The 17,404-nt window shown below is 37.5% G+C and overlaps 2 protein-coding genes across 3 annotated transcripts; one reads left to right on the forward strand and one right to left on the reverse strand.

Annotated features, from left to right (window-relative positions):
- Nucleotides 1–1,413: 1,413 nt before the first annotated feature.
- Nucleotides 1,414–5,029, reverse strand: LOC147850487 (guanine nucleotide-binding protein subunit beta-like). The gene is made up of 6 exons (XM_087336598.1): nt 4,779–5,029; nt 4,420–4,514; nt 3,399–3,817; nt 2,585–2,939; nt 1,846–1,959; nt 1,414–1,757 (listed from the first exon to the last, which is right to left on the reverse strand). Exons 1-6 carry the CDS (start codon nt 4,876–4,878, stop codon nt 1,716–1,718), a joined length of 1,125 nt encoding a protein of 374 aa, XP_087192724.1. The 5' UTR covers nt 4,879–5,029; the 3' UTR covers nt 1,414–1,715.
- Nucleotides 5,030–12,521: 7,492 nt separating this feature from the next.
- LOC147850488 (uncharacterized) lies at nt 12,522–15,472 on the forward strand. Of its 2 annotated transcripts, none has more exons than XM_087336546.1 (4): nt 12,522–12,789; nt 12,903–13,026; nt 14,929–15,002; nt 15,099–15,472. In XM_087336546.1, the coding sequence occupies exons 2-4, from the start codon at nt 12,908–12,910 to the stop codon at nt 15,455–15,457; spliced, it is 552 nt and encodes a 183-aa protein (XP_087192672.1). In that variant the 5' UTR covers nt 12,522–12,789; nt 12,903–12,907; the 3' UTR covers nt 15,458–15,472. The 2 variants fall into 2 exon arrangements, with proteins under 2 accessions (XP_087192672.1, XP_087192673.1); XM_087336547.1 differs by having other exon boundaries at nt 12,522–12,785.
- Nucleotides 15,473–17,404: the final 1,932 nt, after the last annotated feature.

The following is a 17,404-nucleotide window of genomic DNA, read 5'->3' on the forward strand; positions in this document are numbered from 1 at the left end:
CAATCTCTATCTCACTATAGATGATGGCATGTCTCATTTCCCTTCCAAATTTCTTGTTTGCTGCATTCATGACATATGCATTAGGTTGTGGTTCGTTCTCTGCAAGGATTGTTTGTTCTTCGTCTATATTTATAAAAATGGCCCTGTAATTGTTGCATATTTGCAGAAGTAGGCCTCTACTAGATTTGGCATGGGCATTGTTGTTGGCCTAACAAGAGGTGATTTATGGCCACACAATCATAATGCCACAAGTAAGACAATCTCTATCTCACTATAGATGGCATGTCCCATTTCCCTTCCAAATTTCTTGTTTTCTACATTCATGATATATGCATTAGCTTGTGGTTCGTTCTTTGCACGTATCGTTTGTTCTTTGTCTATATTTATAAAATTGGACCTATATTTGTTCCATATTTGCTGAAGTGGGACTCTACTAGATTTGTAAGCATTGTTGTTGGTCTAGCAAGAGGTGGTTTATGGCTACACAATTATAAGGCCACACAAGTAAGACAATCTCTATCTCGCTATATATGGCATGTCCCCTTTCCCTTTCAAATTTCTTGTTTGCTACATTCATGATATACGCATTAGCTTGCATTCGTTCTTTGCAAGGATCATTTGTATTTTGTCTATATTTATAAAATTGGATGTATAGACATATATATAAATAAAATTTGATGTATAGACATACCGTCACATAAGCATCCAAATTACCATTGTTCATGTACTTGTATACAAGCATTGCCTCTATAACCTCATAGCACCATCGTACTACATTCCACAAGTTGAGATTTCAAATACAACATTAATTATGTTCATTGTGAATGTGGTCTAACTTCCCTCCTACACACACACACACACACGTATAAACAATAGATTCTTCTATAACAAGGAAATTTTGTTTGCCCTAGTAAAAGTGTTGCGACAATAACATCATGCAAAACAATGCATCCATAAAAATCTCCTAGACTCATACATAATCTAGATGTGTGCTTTGGGCAAATGTTTTGGACTTTTGAACCTGTATATTGTGTTTAGTGCAATTAAACTAGTGATAGGCAAATGGAGGGCTAAGATCTTACAAGATCAATAATGTGCCTCCACTTCTTCACCATAATTGTGTTTTGCAGTTCAAAAGTCTTTAGTAATTGCATATGTTTAGTCTGAAATCCATGCACACCTAAAAAAACCCAGCCATAAGAAGTGGCTCGACAACCTCACTTTCTATAACCTCAAGGTGTGATGTGGCCTCAAATCATTGAACAATATGAGATATTCTTCTACCATGCATGAACACTAGGGAAATCATTTGTTGAGTTGGTCAAATAAGTGTCTCCATTTGTTAAATTTGTCAAATGCACGTTGTAAGCTTCTCCATTGGTTTGTGGTCAGATAAACCATCTTAAAACAGCATTTTAATAAAAGCAACAAATAGACAATTGTAAAAACTTATACACAAATGTCATTATGAGAGGTCCACATGCTCAAGAAAATGGTATCCATCTGTATCTACTATACTACTCCTGAGGCTCTGGACAATACACCAAAAAACATTTGATATGAATCATCGTTATAGTTTCAGAGAAATGATGTACATAAATGATGTAAGGGTAGGATACAAAATCACAATTATGTAAAGTCGCATGTTCACGGTCACACCATTGCTTGTGTTCATTGAGTTAGGATGGATTTGCAAATTGCATACACACAACCTCTCAACCAAAAGCCTTCGTTATTGTGCCTTTGGATGTCCAAATCTGCACAAAAATAACATAGAAGATAAACAACAATAACCAAATTATATACATGCATTAGCATCCATCTATACATAAAAATATCACAAACCTTCAGTGTTTGGTCCCAGCTCCCTGTACACAAGGCACTTCCATCAGATGCTAGACCTATGCAACTTACAACTTGTGTGTGGTATTGCGGCAGGTTCCTCATCTTACTGACAACCTGAAAGCCAAACTCTCTCTATATATGTGTGTTTGTACACCTGTGCAAGTATGCATATTACTTTGTGTATGCAAGTGTATGAGTGTGAATATGCGAACGTGTGCATGAGTGTATATCTATATTTACCTATCTACATAAATACATATATATATATTGTATCTGCATTGCCATGTAGTGTCATTTCCAAGGATGTACAAAAACTAAACTGTATTCCCACAGAAATATGTCCTAACCAATAATTAGCTTATTGAGTTCCCATCCATGACCTCAAAGTCTATAAACCTTGCAGTTTACCAGTTATACAGTGACTTGTCGATTGATAAAATGTGAAATTTCCAGAAATAAGTTTACATGCATGTGTATACAATAATAAATTGTGCATACATGCATATGTGTGTGCACACACACATACAGACATATATATAATCATTTCGCCGTCAATCATTTTTTTTGTGTTTCCCTTCACATTGAGGTTACCTAACAGAAACCTAATGTAGTTCTCTGTGTAAATTGTATTTGGAATGCTTTAATATTGTGCTTTTTAGCGTGTCATGTCTTGTTTCTCAACTAATAGTCAGATCCCAAAACACAATCCTAAAAACATATGAGTAAAAATAACTGATACCTCAGCTGTGATACTATCCCATATGTAGCAATCTCCATTAGAGTATGCTGCAAAAAGGAGACGCCCTGAATTCGAGAAAGCTATTGAAAGCGCCTTAGCTTTTTGAGCAGATAAAGACTGATCTCTGTATCCTTGTAGATGATGTCCTGTGCGTGTATCAAATATTCTACATGTGCTATCATCAGACCCAGTACCAAATGTAATGCCATCTGAGAGAAACTGTACGGTATTGACATCTTCTTCATGGCCATGGAAAGTCTGTACCGATTTATTGATGCGCATGTCCCATAACCGTGCTGTCTGGTCACATGAACCTGATACAAACAGCTTTGGATTTGCTGTACTGACAGATAAGCTGCCAGGAAATGGATATACTGATCAGACTTTATTTCCATCACTTCAGTGGATGTATGTTTGTGTGTGTAGATGTCATGGATGTATGTCTGAATGTATTGTGGGATAGAATGGACAGCATGATATATGTATGTAGGAATGTAGGTATACATGTATAGTATAGTATGTTATGGTAATGGATGGCTTTACAGAGGACCAAGTATATGCACAATATGTATGTCAATGTACAAAGGTGAGTGTGTATGTGGGTATGGGATGTCGGTATGTATGTATGTATGTATATATGCATGTAAGGTATGGTGCTGTGTGGTATATATGCATTTGTGAACATTATGGAAAAGTTGGTTTAGCACCAACCCTGTTAGGTACTGGATATGGCTTGGTACACCAACTTCATGCAATAAGTGCCAAAACCACAGGCAGAAATATTGGGTTTTCTCAAAGGGATGAATCGACTCACCTCAGCACATCACTCCTGTGACCCAATGCCAAATTACCACCAAAATCGATGACTTTTCGACCACTCTCTATCTCCCACAATGCACATGTGCTGTCACCAGAGCTCGTAATGATCTCCCTATCTGAATGAGGTACGAACTTGCAGCCAGAAATGTAGCCTTTATGCCCTCTTAGTATCTTTGGTTCAGAAGTGACACTCCCTTTAACAGAGTTCAATGTATAGATGGACGAAACACAATCTAACCCTCCGCAAACTATTGCTTTCCCACTGGGAGAGAAGGCACATGTCATTATCCATGAACAGGTGAGCTTTATAGAGTGTGTCTTTTGACCTGTTAAGGCATTCCAAACGATCAAATGACCATCTTGTGAAGCACTTGCAACTCGTTCTTTCCCTTGTGCCCAGTCTAATGAGTAGACCTGCAATAATAATGCAAAAGTTCATACTCTGTTTTTGAGTCATCTGATGTTATTTAGTATTCTATGCCATCGTGAGCTAGTAGAAGTAGCATTGTTTTTATTAATGCAAGCCAATTAAGACTATGAATTGTTAAATGGTGGACACATTAGGCCAATGAAGAGCATATTATGCATTCTTTGCAAAATGAATCTCGTGCCCTTACATTAGGGACAACCATTTTCAGGCTATTACAAAGTTGTGAAAATCTCTAAGATTTGTTTCGAAAATAGATTCAATCCATGGCCTCAGCATTGGCAACATGGCATATTTTGCACAACAATAAAGCTTATAGTGATTAAAACCTAACAAAAATATTCCCCAAAATGGCCATTTCTCATGGTTTGTGGAAATTTTTTATTAATTTTTTTACAATGAAGTTGTTCAAAAGATTTGACAAATTAACAAGAATTTACTGAGTAACATTTTCCAGAACAAAGTTAAAATTTGTGAAAACTGAAAATATTAGACTAATATTTCTGTGCTTTTTAGAGTATATAGTTGGGTTCCTTTTTTTTCTATTAGAATGGCACCAAATTCAGTAAATAGAACCACCAATATGTACTTTGCCTGTATGCCCTCTAAGCGTTCGGCAACAGACAAAACCGTTCGGCTGGAATTTCACGGGTATCATTCCATTCGCTCGGGCATAAGAAGAAACTGTTAAACAGATACAAAATCGAGTTATAAGGATCACAAATAAAAAAGCAAAGCAACGCACAAAAATGCTTCACATGTCAAGCCCAGGGGTAAGTTGAGAAACAAGAAAAACATCAGAGATTTTCCTGTCTTCATGTGGAAAACAAAAATGTAACTAAAACACCCAATAGCACTGCTCTTTGGGCATGCCTAGAAACAACCAAAAAGCAAAACCTAAAGAAATCTAAAACAACCAATAAAGGAAAATGGGAACAGAGAACCAACCATCGGTATCAATAAGCTGGGAACGTTTCTGTTCAACTTTCTCTCTCAAGCTGGAGGCCTTTGATTTTGCTTGATGATGGAATTCAGAAAGAGTGGCCATAGATCGATGAAGAGCAAAGAAAGTCTCTGCTTTTTTGGGCAGAGTCTGAATCAATGAGGGCTAAATCCAAAGGGATTGCAGAAGATCATGTTCCTTCATGGCACCTTTGATTCTCATCTTCTTCATACAACTGCAAAGGAAGATGCAAGGATTGGGGGAAAGAAGAGAAATGAGGAAAAGGACTCTGTTTTCCCCTGTTTCTCCCTTTCTTTTGGTTTCCCTTTGTGTTTTGTTTTGTTGTGTTGTGTGTGTCTTTTTATCCCTTTCTTTTTGGTTTCCTTAGAGTGTTTTTTTTCTTCTATGTGTGTTTTTGGCCCAAACTCAGTTAGTTCATCTAAATTTCTAATGAATGAGAGAGAGAGAGAGAGAGAGAGAGAGAGAGCTAACCTATAAGAATGGTGTGTGTGTGTGTGTGTGTGTGTGTGTGAGAGAGAGAGAGAGAGAGAGATTTGTAGTGAGAGAGTGAGAAAAAGAGACACCTAACCTATAAGAATGGTAATTCTCTAGAGAGGATGTTTCATTAACAAAGGATTTATACACCAATCCCTGGCAAAAGCTATCTCCAGCTCCACGACCACACTTTGCTCCCCCCCATTAGTTTTCCTTCACAGCACGATCAACCAGAGAAACCAAAAAAATAAAAAGAGAAAGACGGGAAAGAAAGAAAAAGCAGGATAACACGGTCGTCCTGCTTTGACATGACCTGGTTTGCTCGTCTAGGGGGCAACTATCGTCGGAACGAATGGTCGTATTGTCGTTCTTTTCCTGTATACCCCGATGGATCGCAAAAAAAGAAACAAAAATCGTCTTTGCTATCTTGCCTCCACCATTCACATACACGTGGCATGGATTCTCTGGTTGTCGTTCTTTTTTCATGCCCATGAGTTGGGTAGATCAAAAGCTCATCAATGCTTGCGTACCTACATTATTAATGAGTAGGAACTACTCTCTTCGCCCACTTCTTTACTCCTTGTGGAGAATTGATCTTGAGAAGATAAATTTTGTTGCATCAAAGTTGTAAGACGTGATGTGTTCCTACCGAGGTCTTTTTTCACACTCAATCCATTACGTACTTTTGGGCCAAGTAGAACGTATTTCTTACTAGATTTTGCCTACATATTTACTGCCTTTATTTTGTTAAGAGAAGGAAAAACATAACATGAACATTTACCTTCAAATTAAAGGAATGCCAAAGAAACCCACAATAAAATGTACGGGTTTAAACTTACTTTGAAATATTGGAAGTTAAGCTAAATTGCCTCTCATGCATTCAAGTTTGTTTAATTAGTAAAACCCATGATTATGATATGCCCTTTTTGTCACCATTCCATAATGGCCTAATTCCTCAATTGGTCGTTGACTAAGTTCCTTTTAGTGCAATCACATGGATGGTACAAATTGGGAAATGCACTCTATGCGGGTTACAATTGTCCATCTATGATCCAAAAATGCAATGAAAACAATATTTATGGAGTTATCTACTTCTTCTGAGAAACTAAACAACATGCTCCTTTGCAATGTAAGCCTCTACAAGGATTTTTGAAATCATATGTACTTGTTATTTGAGACTAAACAAGAAGCTCATTTGTAAGTTGGTATGTGAGCTTCTATATAAGGATATATGAAATCATTGTTGCCAAGGGCGAAAGTCATAAACCTCTACAATTTCTTTCACCCTTGGTAATGCACAAAACAATCAACCAAACATTTCATAACTTACACCACCTTTTCATAATGTTTGGATGTAGAGTTTCGTATGAGAGAATGAGCTCGCAAACACCTAAAGTAAGAAGAGAGCATTTTCATGACATGCAACCACCTTTTTACAATGTTTGGAAGAAGAGGTAGAAGATGATTTTATCACATGAAAAACAAGGAAACAAAGGTTCATCACTAGTACACGGATATAACATCCCAAGATTTAGCCAAGGGAATTTTAGTAACATCATCACTAAATTTGCAAGAAAAAGGTTGTTTTGGGCTCATGTAGAAATAACCCAATTCAAGCTTAAGCTTGTTCTCATTCCTCATATTTGAAAGACATTTAAATTTCATAATATAATGAGACATTGTTTGAGATGTTTGTTAAACATTCATTTTTCGCACGATTAAACTGAGAAAAAGCAGACAACTTTATCAATCATACAAGAGAGGTTATTGCACATTTTGATCTACACTACAATATAATCCTTAACATACTACTCAAAATATTGATGTTAATCACAAAAAATTCACCAATATTTATGTGATTATCATCAATATTGAGCATTTATTTTCAAGTAAATGCATTAATGGGTTTGTTATGGGGCACCATCTTCAATCATGCATTTGAAAAACGAAACTTACATATTGAACAGTATTGAATGTCTACTCTATCTTTCATCACTTCTTATTATTCAATACTTCATGTATCATGCAACTAAGGCATGACGATTAAGCCCGATATTTTGATACAAGAGTTCCTGATGTAAATAATCCACAGAAATCGTGCAGTAATACAAGAGTTCATGAAGAGAGATAGGGAGGTTCGAGGTTGAGGGGTTGAGGGGTTGTGATTATCCAATAGAGAAATAAGTTAGTGACTTTATCCTAAGAATATGAGACAAACCATAACTTGATCTAACAATCTCAAGCTTGATTATAGTTAACCAAGCTACAATATCTATTATCTATAGTCCACATCCACTGAGAGAAACTGAAATCCTTTTAAGTGAATCTTGAATGATTACTTCTCCATACTGATGGATTTCTTCATATGAGATGAACTTACTATGAAGGTTTGTAGTAACGACCAAAGGTTGATAAGAGCAACTTTATTCCTTAATACCAAGATGGATAAGTTGCTTCACTCAATAGTAAGTCTCACCTTATTGCTACTAGTAAATACTAATGGTCACTATGATGCACTCCCAGCTCTTCCAAATCCAACTGAATTTCATACCTTGGCTTCAGCTTGACTCTACAAAAACACATTTCCAAACCTTGTTTGCATATGTGTATATATGTGTGTTTCTAATCATGGGTTTTGTGCACAATATGGACATCTTGGTGCCCATCATACAATTGCTAAAAAAATGTGTACGGGAGCATATGTATGTGCTTTCGATCTTTTTTATCTGATATATCTAAGAGATTAATCCAATTCACAGTCTCATAATTTACCTTATAGCACATTCAATAGCATCCAACATTCTTTCTCTATTGTCAATTTTCAAACTCCATACAATGACACATGAGAAACAGAAAAATATAAACAAATAGACAAGTAATAGCCAAAACAGAAGATGTACACATAAGGGTTTGAAGAAGGCACAATGCTCCTAGAGAAATGGCTGAAGTACATAATTCAGTACAATGATGTGTTGAGGTCAAGTCCTTCAAGTGCCTTAGAATAAAGATTTTTGTTCAATTTCTAAAATTTGTTTTCAAAACATTTTCTCATCTGTTTTCAAGTTCTAATCAATTTTAGAATTTTAGGTGAAAAGTGGCACTGCCCATGTGAAAAAAAAAACAAATCATCATCCTATATTTTATGCATGATTCATCAGCCTCATGGAAAAAGGAGTATCAGCCTTCTATAAAATTTTATGTGGCGGCTTAAAAATAATTAGGAAAAAATATTATATGAAGACTTTGACTACAATTCAATTTCCACATATGGTTGGGGTGACTGATAATGTCGATCATATCATGCACTGGACGCCACATCTTCAAGAAATTCTGATGAGACATGAACAACAACCCCCTCATGACTCTTTGTCGATTACATGTGCAACATCAGAACCTTGTGACAATTGCCAATCTTGAGTTCCTGAACAAAAGACACCATTTTAAGGAACAAAATCCTATCGATGAATAGCACGGTCGTCATCAAACTCTGAGTATAATTTCTACCCACCAGTAGCAGGTGTCAATTTTTGCCAGTGCTTGCATGGTCAAACTAGAATACAAAATTCTTTTTGATGTGAAGAATTTTACCAATTTGCCTACCTTGTTGTATAGTTAATCATTGAATTTACAGGCTACCATGGATTGTTGGTTATCTGTAATTCTTAATATTTGAGAATGGTCCAATTGAACCCGTAATCAAATTGAAATCCTGAATCTAAAGTGCATTTTTAAGTCGCCAAAACTTATCCAAAGCTAAAGAGAAAATACATACATACATCTATTATCTATCCATCCATCCATTGAGTAGTGTTGGTTTTTCACTAGCGAGTCACGAGTAGTGAAACAAACCAAGTTGTGAGCCGATGGTTGTGGGATTGTGACAAACCATAACCTTTCTTCATGTTTGTTCCATGGGATGAACCTTCGTTGGACACACCAAACCTTCCAGAATCGAAGATACCAAATGGGATATAAAATTAGCATGCCCAGTAACTCGTGTATGGTTCCCAAAGCAAGTCCCAGTTACATAACATATCTACTTGCTAAGCCTCTCAAGGAACATATAGCCCAATGTATTGCGATTCCTAGTGAAAAGGGTCTAATTTTTGTTGCTTGAGAAGGGCGGTAATGCTAAATACTAGATCTTTTTATGGCAACTACTTTTTTGTTTGGTAATTCCCCAAACTTATCCATGTGTTTTTTTGTATATTTGTCTAACGAATCTCTTGTGTATATTAGTATTTCTTATCATTAATTTAGTTTACTCTTTGACTTCTATTTGAACCCCAATTCTGATAGGGAAGGAAATACTTCCAATAATCAACAAAAGACTAGGTAGAATGACTGCGGCAAAAATTTAGAGGGTCGGCGGTTTCGTCAGCAAAAGGGAGATGCAAAATGGAACGAAGTCAATTACCAATTTGTTGGTGACGGCTCTACCCATCGTGGAGACCCAGGCAGGAGATGTATCGCCTACATTCCCACCAATGTCATTTCTATTTACCAATGGATATTTGTAGGTGTTATTACCTACGTATTTTCACGGATGTCACTTCTCCATTTATGAGGCATGATTGAACGATTCCACTCACATAGTTCTCTCTCTAAAAAGATTTTAATATCAAAACGTTATTGATCATGCGATCGAATACTTCTCTCTGAGGAGAAAGCATCTCCCTAGGTAGAGGCATGGGTAGGGACACGGAAACCATCGCTTTCTAGGCATCGATCCATTGATCCACCATCCACCTTCCATCTATATCTATCTATCTATCTATCTATCTACAATCTTGTGAGATTAATCATGATACAAATATGGGTGAATTCAAGATATCCACAATGAAACAAAAATAAATGCCCTAAGTTTCCTAAATGTTCATGCTGATGGTCTTAGTGCATGCAATGAAATGATTCTTGGCACGGTTTACAAACATAAAGTGCTTAAATAATATGCATGGGATGTGTGGTTGTGAGGGGACATGCATCCTATATTGGTTGGTGTGGTGGAGCGAGGCTATGATGAAGTTCGATGAGAGCATCTATAGGTTCTTGGGCAGATGAGACATGGAAAGCAATGATCTCCATGGTTCTGATGCTGGTGAGGCTTATGTAGCTTATATGCCTTTATTTGTGGTTTCAGCATTCCTCTGGTCACTCTATGGTGACTCCTCAGTAAATTATCAATGGCGACGTGAGTCTATCGAAGAAGTCATAGTGAGATGTGTTTGCCATCGCATCCCCTTTGGTAATATAAGGGTTGATTTCCTATGCCTATGAAGGTCACGCAAGATTCGGTTCTTAGACAATTCATTTTATCCTCATAAACCAAAAGATTTCGTGAAGATGCGTGTGCGTGCGTGCTTCGCTTGAACGGGACCATCTGGGTCTTGGACCAAGGAGGATGTCCATCAAGTTATTGAGAAGAGGACGATGTGAATGTAAGATTTGAGGAAACAATGTTACATTTGAGAAGATCGGAAATTTGCACACTCACAAAGAAGATAAACAAGAAGAATATTATATTGATGGTGATGATGATGATATCACATATTGAGCCCCCCTTGCACAAGCCTTACAAGGGTTTTTATAGGTCTATCCATGCTTCTAACATGCACAAAACCATGGGCTTGGAACCATGGTTTTGTGCACACGGGTTTGTACGGTTGTTTCCTATGCCTTTTGAATATGAAAAGAAATACATGACATTTTAAGTACTTGGTAGTAGCCCTAGTGGTAAGATAAATGTCTTTTATCTTGGAGGTGCAAGGTTCAAATCTTGCTTGCACCCCTCTATATGCACACTAGAATTTTATAATTGTTTGTGTAATCCGCGTGGAACCGCACTGTTTCACAATTTCTCCCATTGGACACGCAACATCATGACACCCCTAGATTCATTGCCACTCCTCGTTGTGTGCAAAAGTCATCTAGGGCATTATGGTGATTTTGTAGGTCGTGTTCAGACTCCGAGAGCAAAAGTATGTTGTCTGCGTAGACCAAGAGACTAACTTGTGTACCCCTAATGGTTACTCCGTTGCCTCTCTTAGGAGCAATAAAATTAGTGATCTCGTCAATGTAGATCCCAAAAAGAGTTAATGATAGGCGACAACCTTGTTTTACACCAATGATGCTAGTGAAGCAATCAGATAGGCCACTTGGGCATCTTACGCACCTAAAAACTTGCTCATATAGAGCATAGATGGCCCAAATAATGTCATTTGGTATCTCCAAGCTTCTAAGCCTATCAAACAAACACTCCCTACGAACTGTGACAAAGGCTTTGCGGAAGTCCACAAAACAACAATATAGTTTCTTGTTGTGAGCCTTCATCTGGTCAAATAAGCATCTAAGTGTGAAGATATGGTCAATAATGGAGAAGACTCATCTAAAGCCAACCTGCTCAGGTGCTCGAAGACTTAAGGTTTCCATATAATCGCTAAGCTTTGTTCCATTATTGCACCATATAATTTAACGAGCGTATGACCTATCATAATGGTCCTATATGTATTTGGGTCCATTGGACCCCTTCCTTTATGTATAGGGTCCATTGTGGTGGAAAACCCTCAGCGAGGGCGCAGTTGAAGATTAGAGTGAGAAAAGGAGTTAGGCATTCTCAAGCATATATGATGTGTTCGGCTCGCAATCCTGCGTGGTCCATGGACTTCATATGTTGTAATTTTTTTATGATCTTTGTGACCTTAGAGGTCGTGAAAAGTGTCCTTGTGGTAGGTCGAGGTGTGGAAGGCATTGGAATGGGTGGTTGGTTCGGGACGTGGTAGAGTTTCTCTATATATGTGTGCCAAGTGTTGGGATCGTCAACGGGTGTTTGTGGTCTCAGTTCTCGTAGTCTCTTCCATGCAAAGGCGCAATCCTTGCTCATGAGCACATGGTAGAGTTCCCAATATTGAGATGCTTCACAAGCTCGTCTTTTACGGCGTGTCATCTTGCGCAGCTCTTTGCGAGCTTGTACTGAGGAAATAGTACCACTAAGCCGCGACACTTTATAGAAAATGTACATTTCCTTCATAAGAGGAGGAGAGGGGTTTGTGGTGTCCAAAAAATCACGAAGAAAAAGATGTTAGAGCCGAAGAAGCTTTTTAGGTTTGACATGGGTTAAAAACAAACTCCGGTTAAAAAGTTAACCAGGGTCAGGGTTGGGTTCTGTTTCCCCCTTTCGCTCTCAAGACGAAGAAGAAGAAAGAAAGAAAGAAGAAGAAGGAGAAGGAGCAGCAGAAAGACCAGAAAGAACAAAAGAAAAAGAAAAGGCAGGCAATCTCTTCTCTCTCACAACCGAAGCACATCCTTCTGACAAGAAAATTCGGCCTTCTGCTCATCTCATGTTGGCTATGGCTCCCCCACAGAGGGTTTCTGCACGCTTTCTTTCTCAGTAAAACTCCCCCAAGAAAACAAACGAGAAAGGGCAACCCTAATCCCCCGGTTTCCCGCCAAAACCTCACATTCTCCTTTAGCTCATTCTTCGGACAGCGTTTCCTCTTCTTCCCTGTTTCTTTTCTACGGTGTAAGCCCGAGTTCTCCCCTTTTGTCTTGACAGTGATCATTTCAAAAATTTAGTTTGCTTTTATTTTAATGATCATTTGTGAACGAAGTTTTCTGAGCTTTGCTTAGATGTGCAGGTGAGATGTATTCCGATCGCATTGCTTCAAGCTCAGCAGGAAGTAGGAAGAGATCTATCAAGGATAGGCTTGGTACGACTGTTCAAAACGGAGAGGAATCCTCCAGACAATCCTATTCAAAGCGGTAAGCGTAGACCTTTTAAATACAAACATACGCACCTTACATACATAAAAGACGTACATGTGGACATACCGACAGAAACAGATGCATACATACCTAGAATTCATACAATACATATACACATACACCCATATATTACATATCTACATGAATACAGTCACATTTACACATACACGCATAGCTGAGCACGCTCCTATGTTTGTATGTATGTATGTATGTATGTATATGCATAAAGTATATTCATTTGTCTTCTGTAACACACCGATAAATGTCCAACTAGAAAACTTTGTGACTTTATCATAAATTTCAATGGCATATTGAAGCGTTCATGCTGAACTAACACCTGAGTGAATCTTAAGTGTGCTATGTGTTTGCCTTTCTTGTCTATGGTGTTGAGATGCATTATAGTATTTAATACACAAACGACAATTCGGAAGCTTAAAATATGTAACTTGCAGATGCCACCAAGGATGATATTATCACTTAGGGGTTTCAAAGACTTTTGCTAGTGATGTTGCTCAAAGTTGGATATTTTTTTGGAATTATACATGCAAACTTCCAAGTCATGGGCCACATATATTGATATAGCTAAGCCTTGAACATTCAGGAACAGTTTGGATTGTTCCCGTGAAATTAAGACTGTTATTCATCTCAATGTTTCCCAAATTCTCTTTCTCTTGATGTTTGGTTCATCATAACTTATGCAAAAGGCCACAGAAAAGTTTTACTCATTGCTTACTAATGATGGGAAACATTGTTAAAATTTGAAATGGGAAACCTGAAAATGATTTAAAACCTTGTGGACATACTCGTAATCTCACTGAAATTTATCCGAACAATTCTTTATTTTTAGTTTCCGTATGCACTTTTTCTAAATTTGATGCAAGGTTTTCAATAATCTTTGAAGTTTTATATTTGAAAATTCCATGCTATTGATGCCAAATTTAAAGCCAAAAAAGGAAAAGACTCAAGCTGGAAAGCCTGAATGAGTGAAACCTATTTTACATGTAAAAATCTGAAACCTCTAATTGGCAATTTCTACTCATCTCATTGTCATCCTCTTGCTTTCTTACTCTGTTGTCATCATTCTGTAAGTTTTCCTTTCTCTAAATTCTTATTAATTTATCATGTGCCTCCTCTATGACATTTAGCTCCATTCTATTAAATACATAATCAGGAGATAGAACCAAGTAATGCATGAATATTGAATTTGATAAATTTGGTTTTGGAGTGCAACAATTAAGCTTTAGCTGATTACCAACCAGCCACATATTTGTTGTTTGTGCTTAGTCACCTTGATGGTGATTAATTAACTAGTAGGCACACAAAAAATGGTTTATATGAGCCCCACCCTATTGTTCTGGTATCGAGAACTCCTCTTCATTCCTGATGACTCATCATAGATCATTATGATAATGGTTATAGCATCTATCCTGTTTCTTCTTGATTGGATATATGTGGGTCTGTAATCATGGATGATATCTACCTGTGAATTTTGTAGAAAATTCACTGCATGATTGTAAAATTCACATATGCCTACATGACATGTGACATTTCATGACTTATCCATGGTAAATCTTAAAGGACAATAGGCGAGAATTTGTCTATACTTACATGACATGTGACATCTAAAGGACAACAGCCAAGAATTTGTCTATACTTACATTTCGAAGCAATGGATCTAATGTCCGAAAAAACCAGCAGTTCCACACACTTATACATGTGCATGTATGTATATATATGTGTGTATATTTACATACATATCTATATTATACTTATGCTAATATATATTTGCGTAGCAAACAAATGCAGTATATATTTGTATAAACAAACTAAATTTGTGAGCCACCGAGTATTGAAGTCTTAAAATGCGTATTGTTTCACATACCTTCTGTATTTTACCAGGTTGCAAGGTTATGATGGGAAGTGGCAGCACGACATGTATGATGATATTGATGATCCTCGACCAGCAGTAAAAAGTACATTATACCCTCATTTCTTGTAAAATTTGAAATTTGGTCTGCTACACATTGTCTTTTTATGTGATTCTAATGTGAGCTTTAACTTGTGATCAGATGAACAAAGAGGCAGTGAGGATTTAAGGACAAAGTTGAAAAAGACTGTCTCTAGAAATGCGCAAATTGGAAATAACTCATCAAGTGGAATTAAAGACTTAAGGGAGAAGCTTTCTGGGCCAACTCCACCTCCTCAATCTCATCCACAAGTAGTTACCAAACTACAACAACGCACTTCATCTGTAATGAAGCCAGTAGCACCAAAGATCACCACTGTGCCTGTGACCAAGCCTTCAGTAGCTGCTGCTAAACCTCCAGTTGTGCCAAAAGTATCAACTATGGTAAATTCTCGTTACGATTTTTCATTTTCAAAAACTAAGCTAATATATCGTCTTGGTCCTTGGAAGCAGTTTTCATAATTTCTCATAATGTGTTATCGTTGAATAGAATCTCTTTTTTGAGCACAATATATGCATTTGTTATGTTTGAGCGTTCCCAAGCAAAAAAACTTGGTTAAGTAGCTCCTTTTATGAGCCTATCCCATATTTAGGGCATGGACAGAGTTAATGAGGCATGACTGAGCTTGAACATCGTCATATGTTTCATGATGATTCATGACATGTTTGCATTTGCACTATGTAAAGAGAGTTTCTTTTGCATTATTGTACTGTGGAGTTTTAATGGCACATCTTGAGAGTCAATGGAACCTGGTTGACTGGATCTTTTCCCAAGCCTGTACCTACTCTTAGGCACGGGTAGTGTCATGACCTTAATTGTCATGGGACCATTCCGAGACATCCTTAGGCATAGGTGTGGACCTAGCACATTGCGTTGGTGAGGAGTTGCACATTGTGAATGGGGGTTAGTCTATAAAGGCATTTCCAAAGGCTGGGAGAAAAATCTAGAGAATACACCACACCCCTGTTAGTGTTGTTGCTCATCCACATAATCATTTCCTTCGTCATATTCATCTTCTTCACCACTTGTGCTTTGCCTATACATAGAGAGAGACAGAAGGAGAGGGCACAACTAGAGGACTGTGTTGATTGGTATCGGAGTAAGGCTATCAAATTGTCATTACCACTGTCCTAGCTGTTGCACATCACTGCATTGATCACATTCATCCCATCAGTCTTTATGTGATAATTGAAGTTCCTAGGGTCTAAATTAGTTGAACCTTGTCACTGGGTTCTATCCAATCTCTTAGATCTGACCCTTTGACGGAGAATATCCCCAATGATGTTCATATCAATGGGTCAGTGACCTCAGGGAGATAGTCAATCAAAGACAATGTCTTCGAGAAATGCCTGCTTGAACAATAACCAGCAACCAATCTATTTGCACTGTTATACATATCCCTGGGCAGTTGGAGTGGAGTTGGTATGCCCACAAACCCTAACTGCGCGGTGTTTCAGTTTGGAATGCCAATGCAGTTGATTAGTGGCTCATAAAATGGGAACCAACCTTCCAATTATGTGAGATCATAGATGATCAAACCGCATAGAACTTGTTTCATTTAACCTACTAGGCATAGAACATAGATGGACGAAAGTGGTTAAAGATCGCCAAATGCCTAAGAGATGGGGTCTATTTTAGATCAATGTTATGAATAACTTCATCTCACCAGATGACCTTAGTAAGTCCCATGATTATTGCAGATAATTATTGTGTATGAGTATGCAGATAATTATTGCGGGATTTTCCATAGTATACCTGAGGAGATACTTGATTATTTCCAGGCACATGATCTGCCTTACATCTTAAGAACTGAGAAATGTGCCACACCAAGTCAGGTTATGGAGATGACCTTGGTATATGAGGACCGTAGGAAACATGTTACTCAAGTCGTTGACATAGGTAAATCAATGGTTAGTGCTAGAATTGTTTTTGTTAGTTGAGAGAAGTCTAAGCAGCCTATACACGTCATTTTCTTGTAAACTTGTGTATGGTAAGATCTCAAATCTTTCTAGTAAGAAGCCTAAATCTGGTTTGATTCCAGAACTGCAAGACAATGCTAGGTGTGAAGGCCTATATTTTGACTGTTCAGGCCAATATCAACCTGGAGATTACCTGCAGGGAAAAAGAAAGGATTGAGCTAATGTAGTCTCAGTTCCAATTGTGCTGTCTACATTTAGCAATGGGCCCGGTTCGGTTTCTTGGCCTTGAAACCAAACCAAACCCTTTATTAATAATAAAAACTGAACCAAACTGTTTAAAATGTATGAAACCATTTAAACCGAACCATTAAACCAAACCGTTTAAAGAATAGGAGAAACCAAACCGTTTATGAAAAATTTAAAATCAAACCAAACCGGTTTATCATACATCAAACCAAACCAAACCAAACCATTTTTTATTGATATTAA

Source organism: Azolla caroliniana, unplaced genomic scaffold (assembly GCF_043228905.1).
Source record: "Azolla caroliniana isolate FFs.n. ecotype wild unplaced genomic scaffold, voAzoCaro1.0.p SCAF_21, whole genome shotgun sequence".
In the NCBI taxonomy this organism is placed as follows: domain Eukaryota; kingdom Viridiplantae; phylum Streptophyta; class Polypodiopsida; order Salviniales; family Salviniaceae; genus Azolla; species Azolla caroliniana.

Excerpts from the sequence above, each read along its gene's own strand:
- LOC147850487 (XM_087336598.1), bottom strand. The coding sequence starts at position 4,878 with ATGGCCACTCTTTCTGAATTCCATCATCAAGCAAAATCAAAGGCCTCC. Across the intron at positions 3,818-4,419 it reads TTAGAGGGCATACAGGCAAA|GTCTACTCATTAGACTGGGC; the intron begins GTACATATTGGT and ends TTATTATTGCAG. Across the intron at positions 1,758-1,845 it reads GCTGGGACCAAACACTGAAG|ATTTGGACATCCAAAGGCAC; the intron begins GTTTGTGATATT and ends ATTTTTGTGCAG.
- LOC147850488 (XM_087336546.1), top strand. The coding sequence starts at position 12,908 with ATGTATTCCGATCGCATTGCTTCAAGCTCAGCAGGAAGTAGGAAGAGA. Across the intron at positions 13,027-14,928 it reads AGACAATCCTATTCAAAGCG|GTTGCAAGGTTATGATGGGA; the intron begins GTAAGCGTAGAC and ends GTATTTTACCAG. Across the intron at positions 15,003-15,098 it reads TCCTCGACCAGCAGTAAAAA|ATGAACAAAGAGGCAGTGAG; the intron begins GTACATTATACC and ends ACTTGTGATCAG.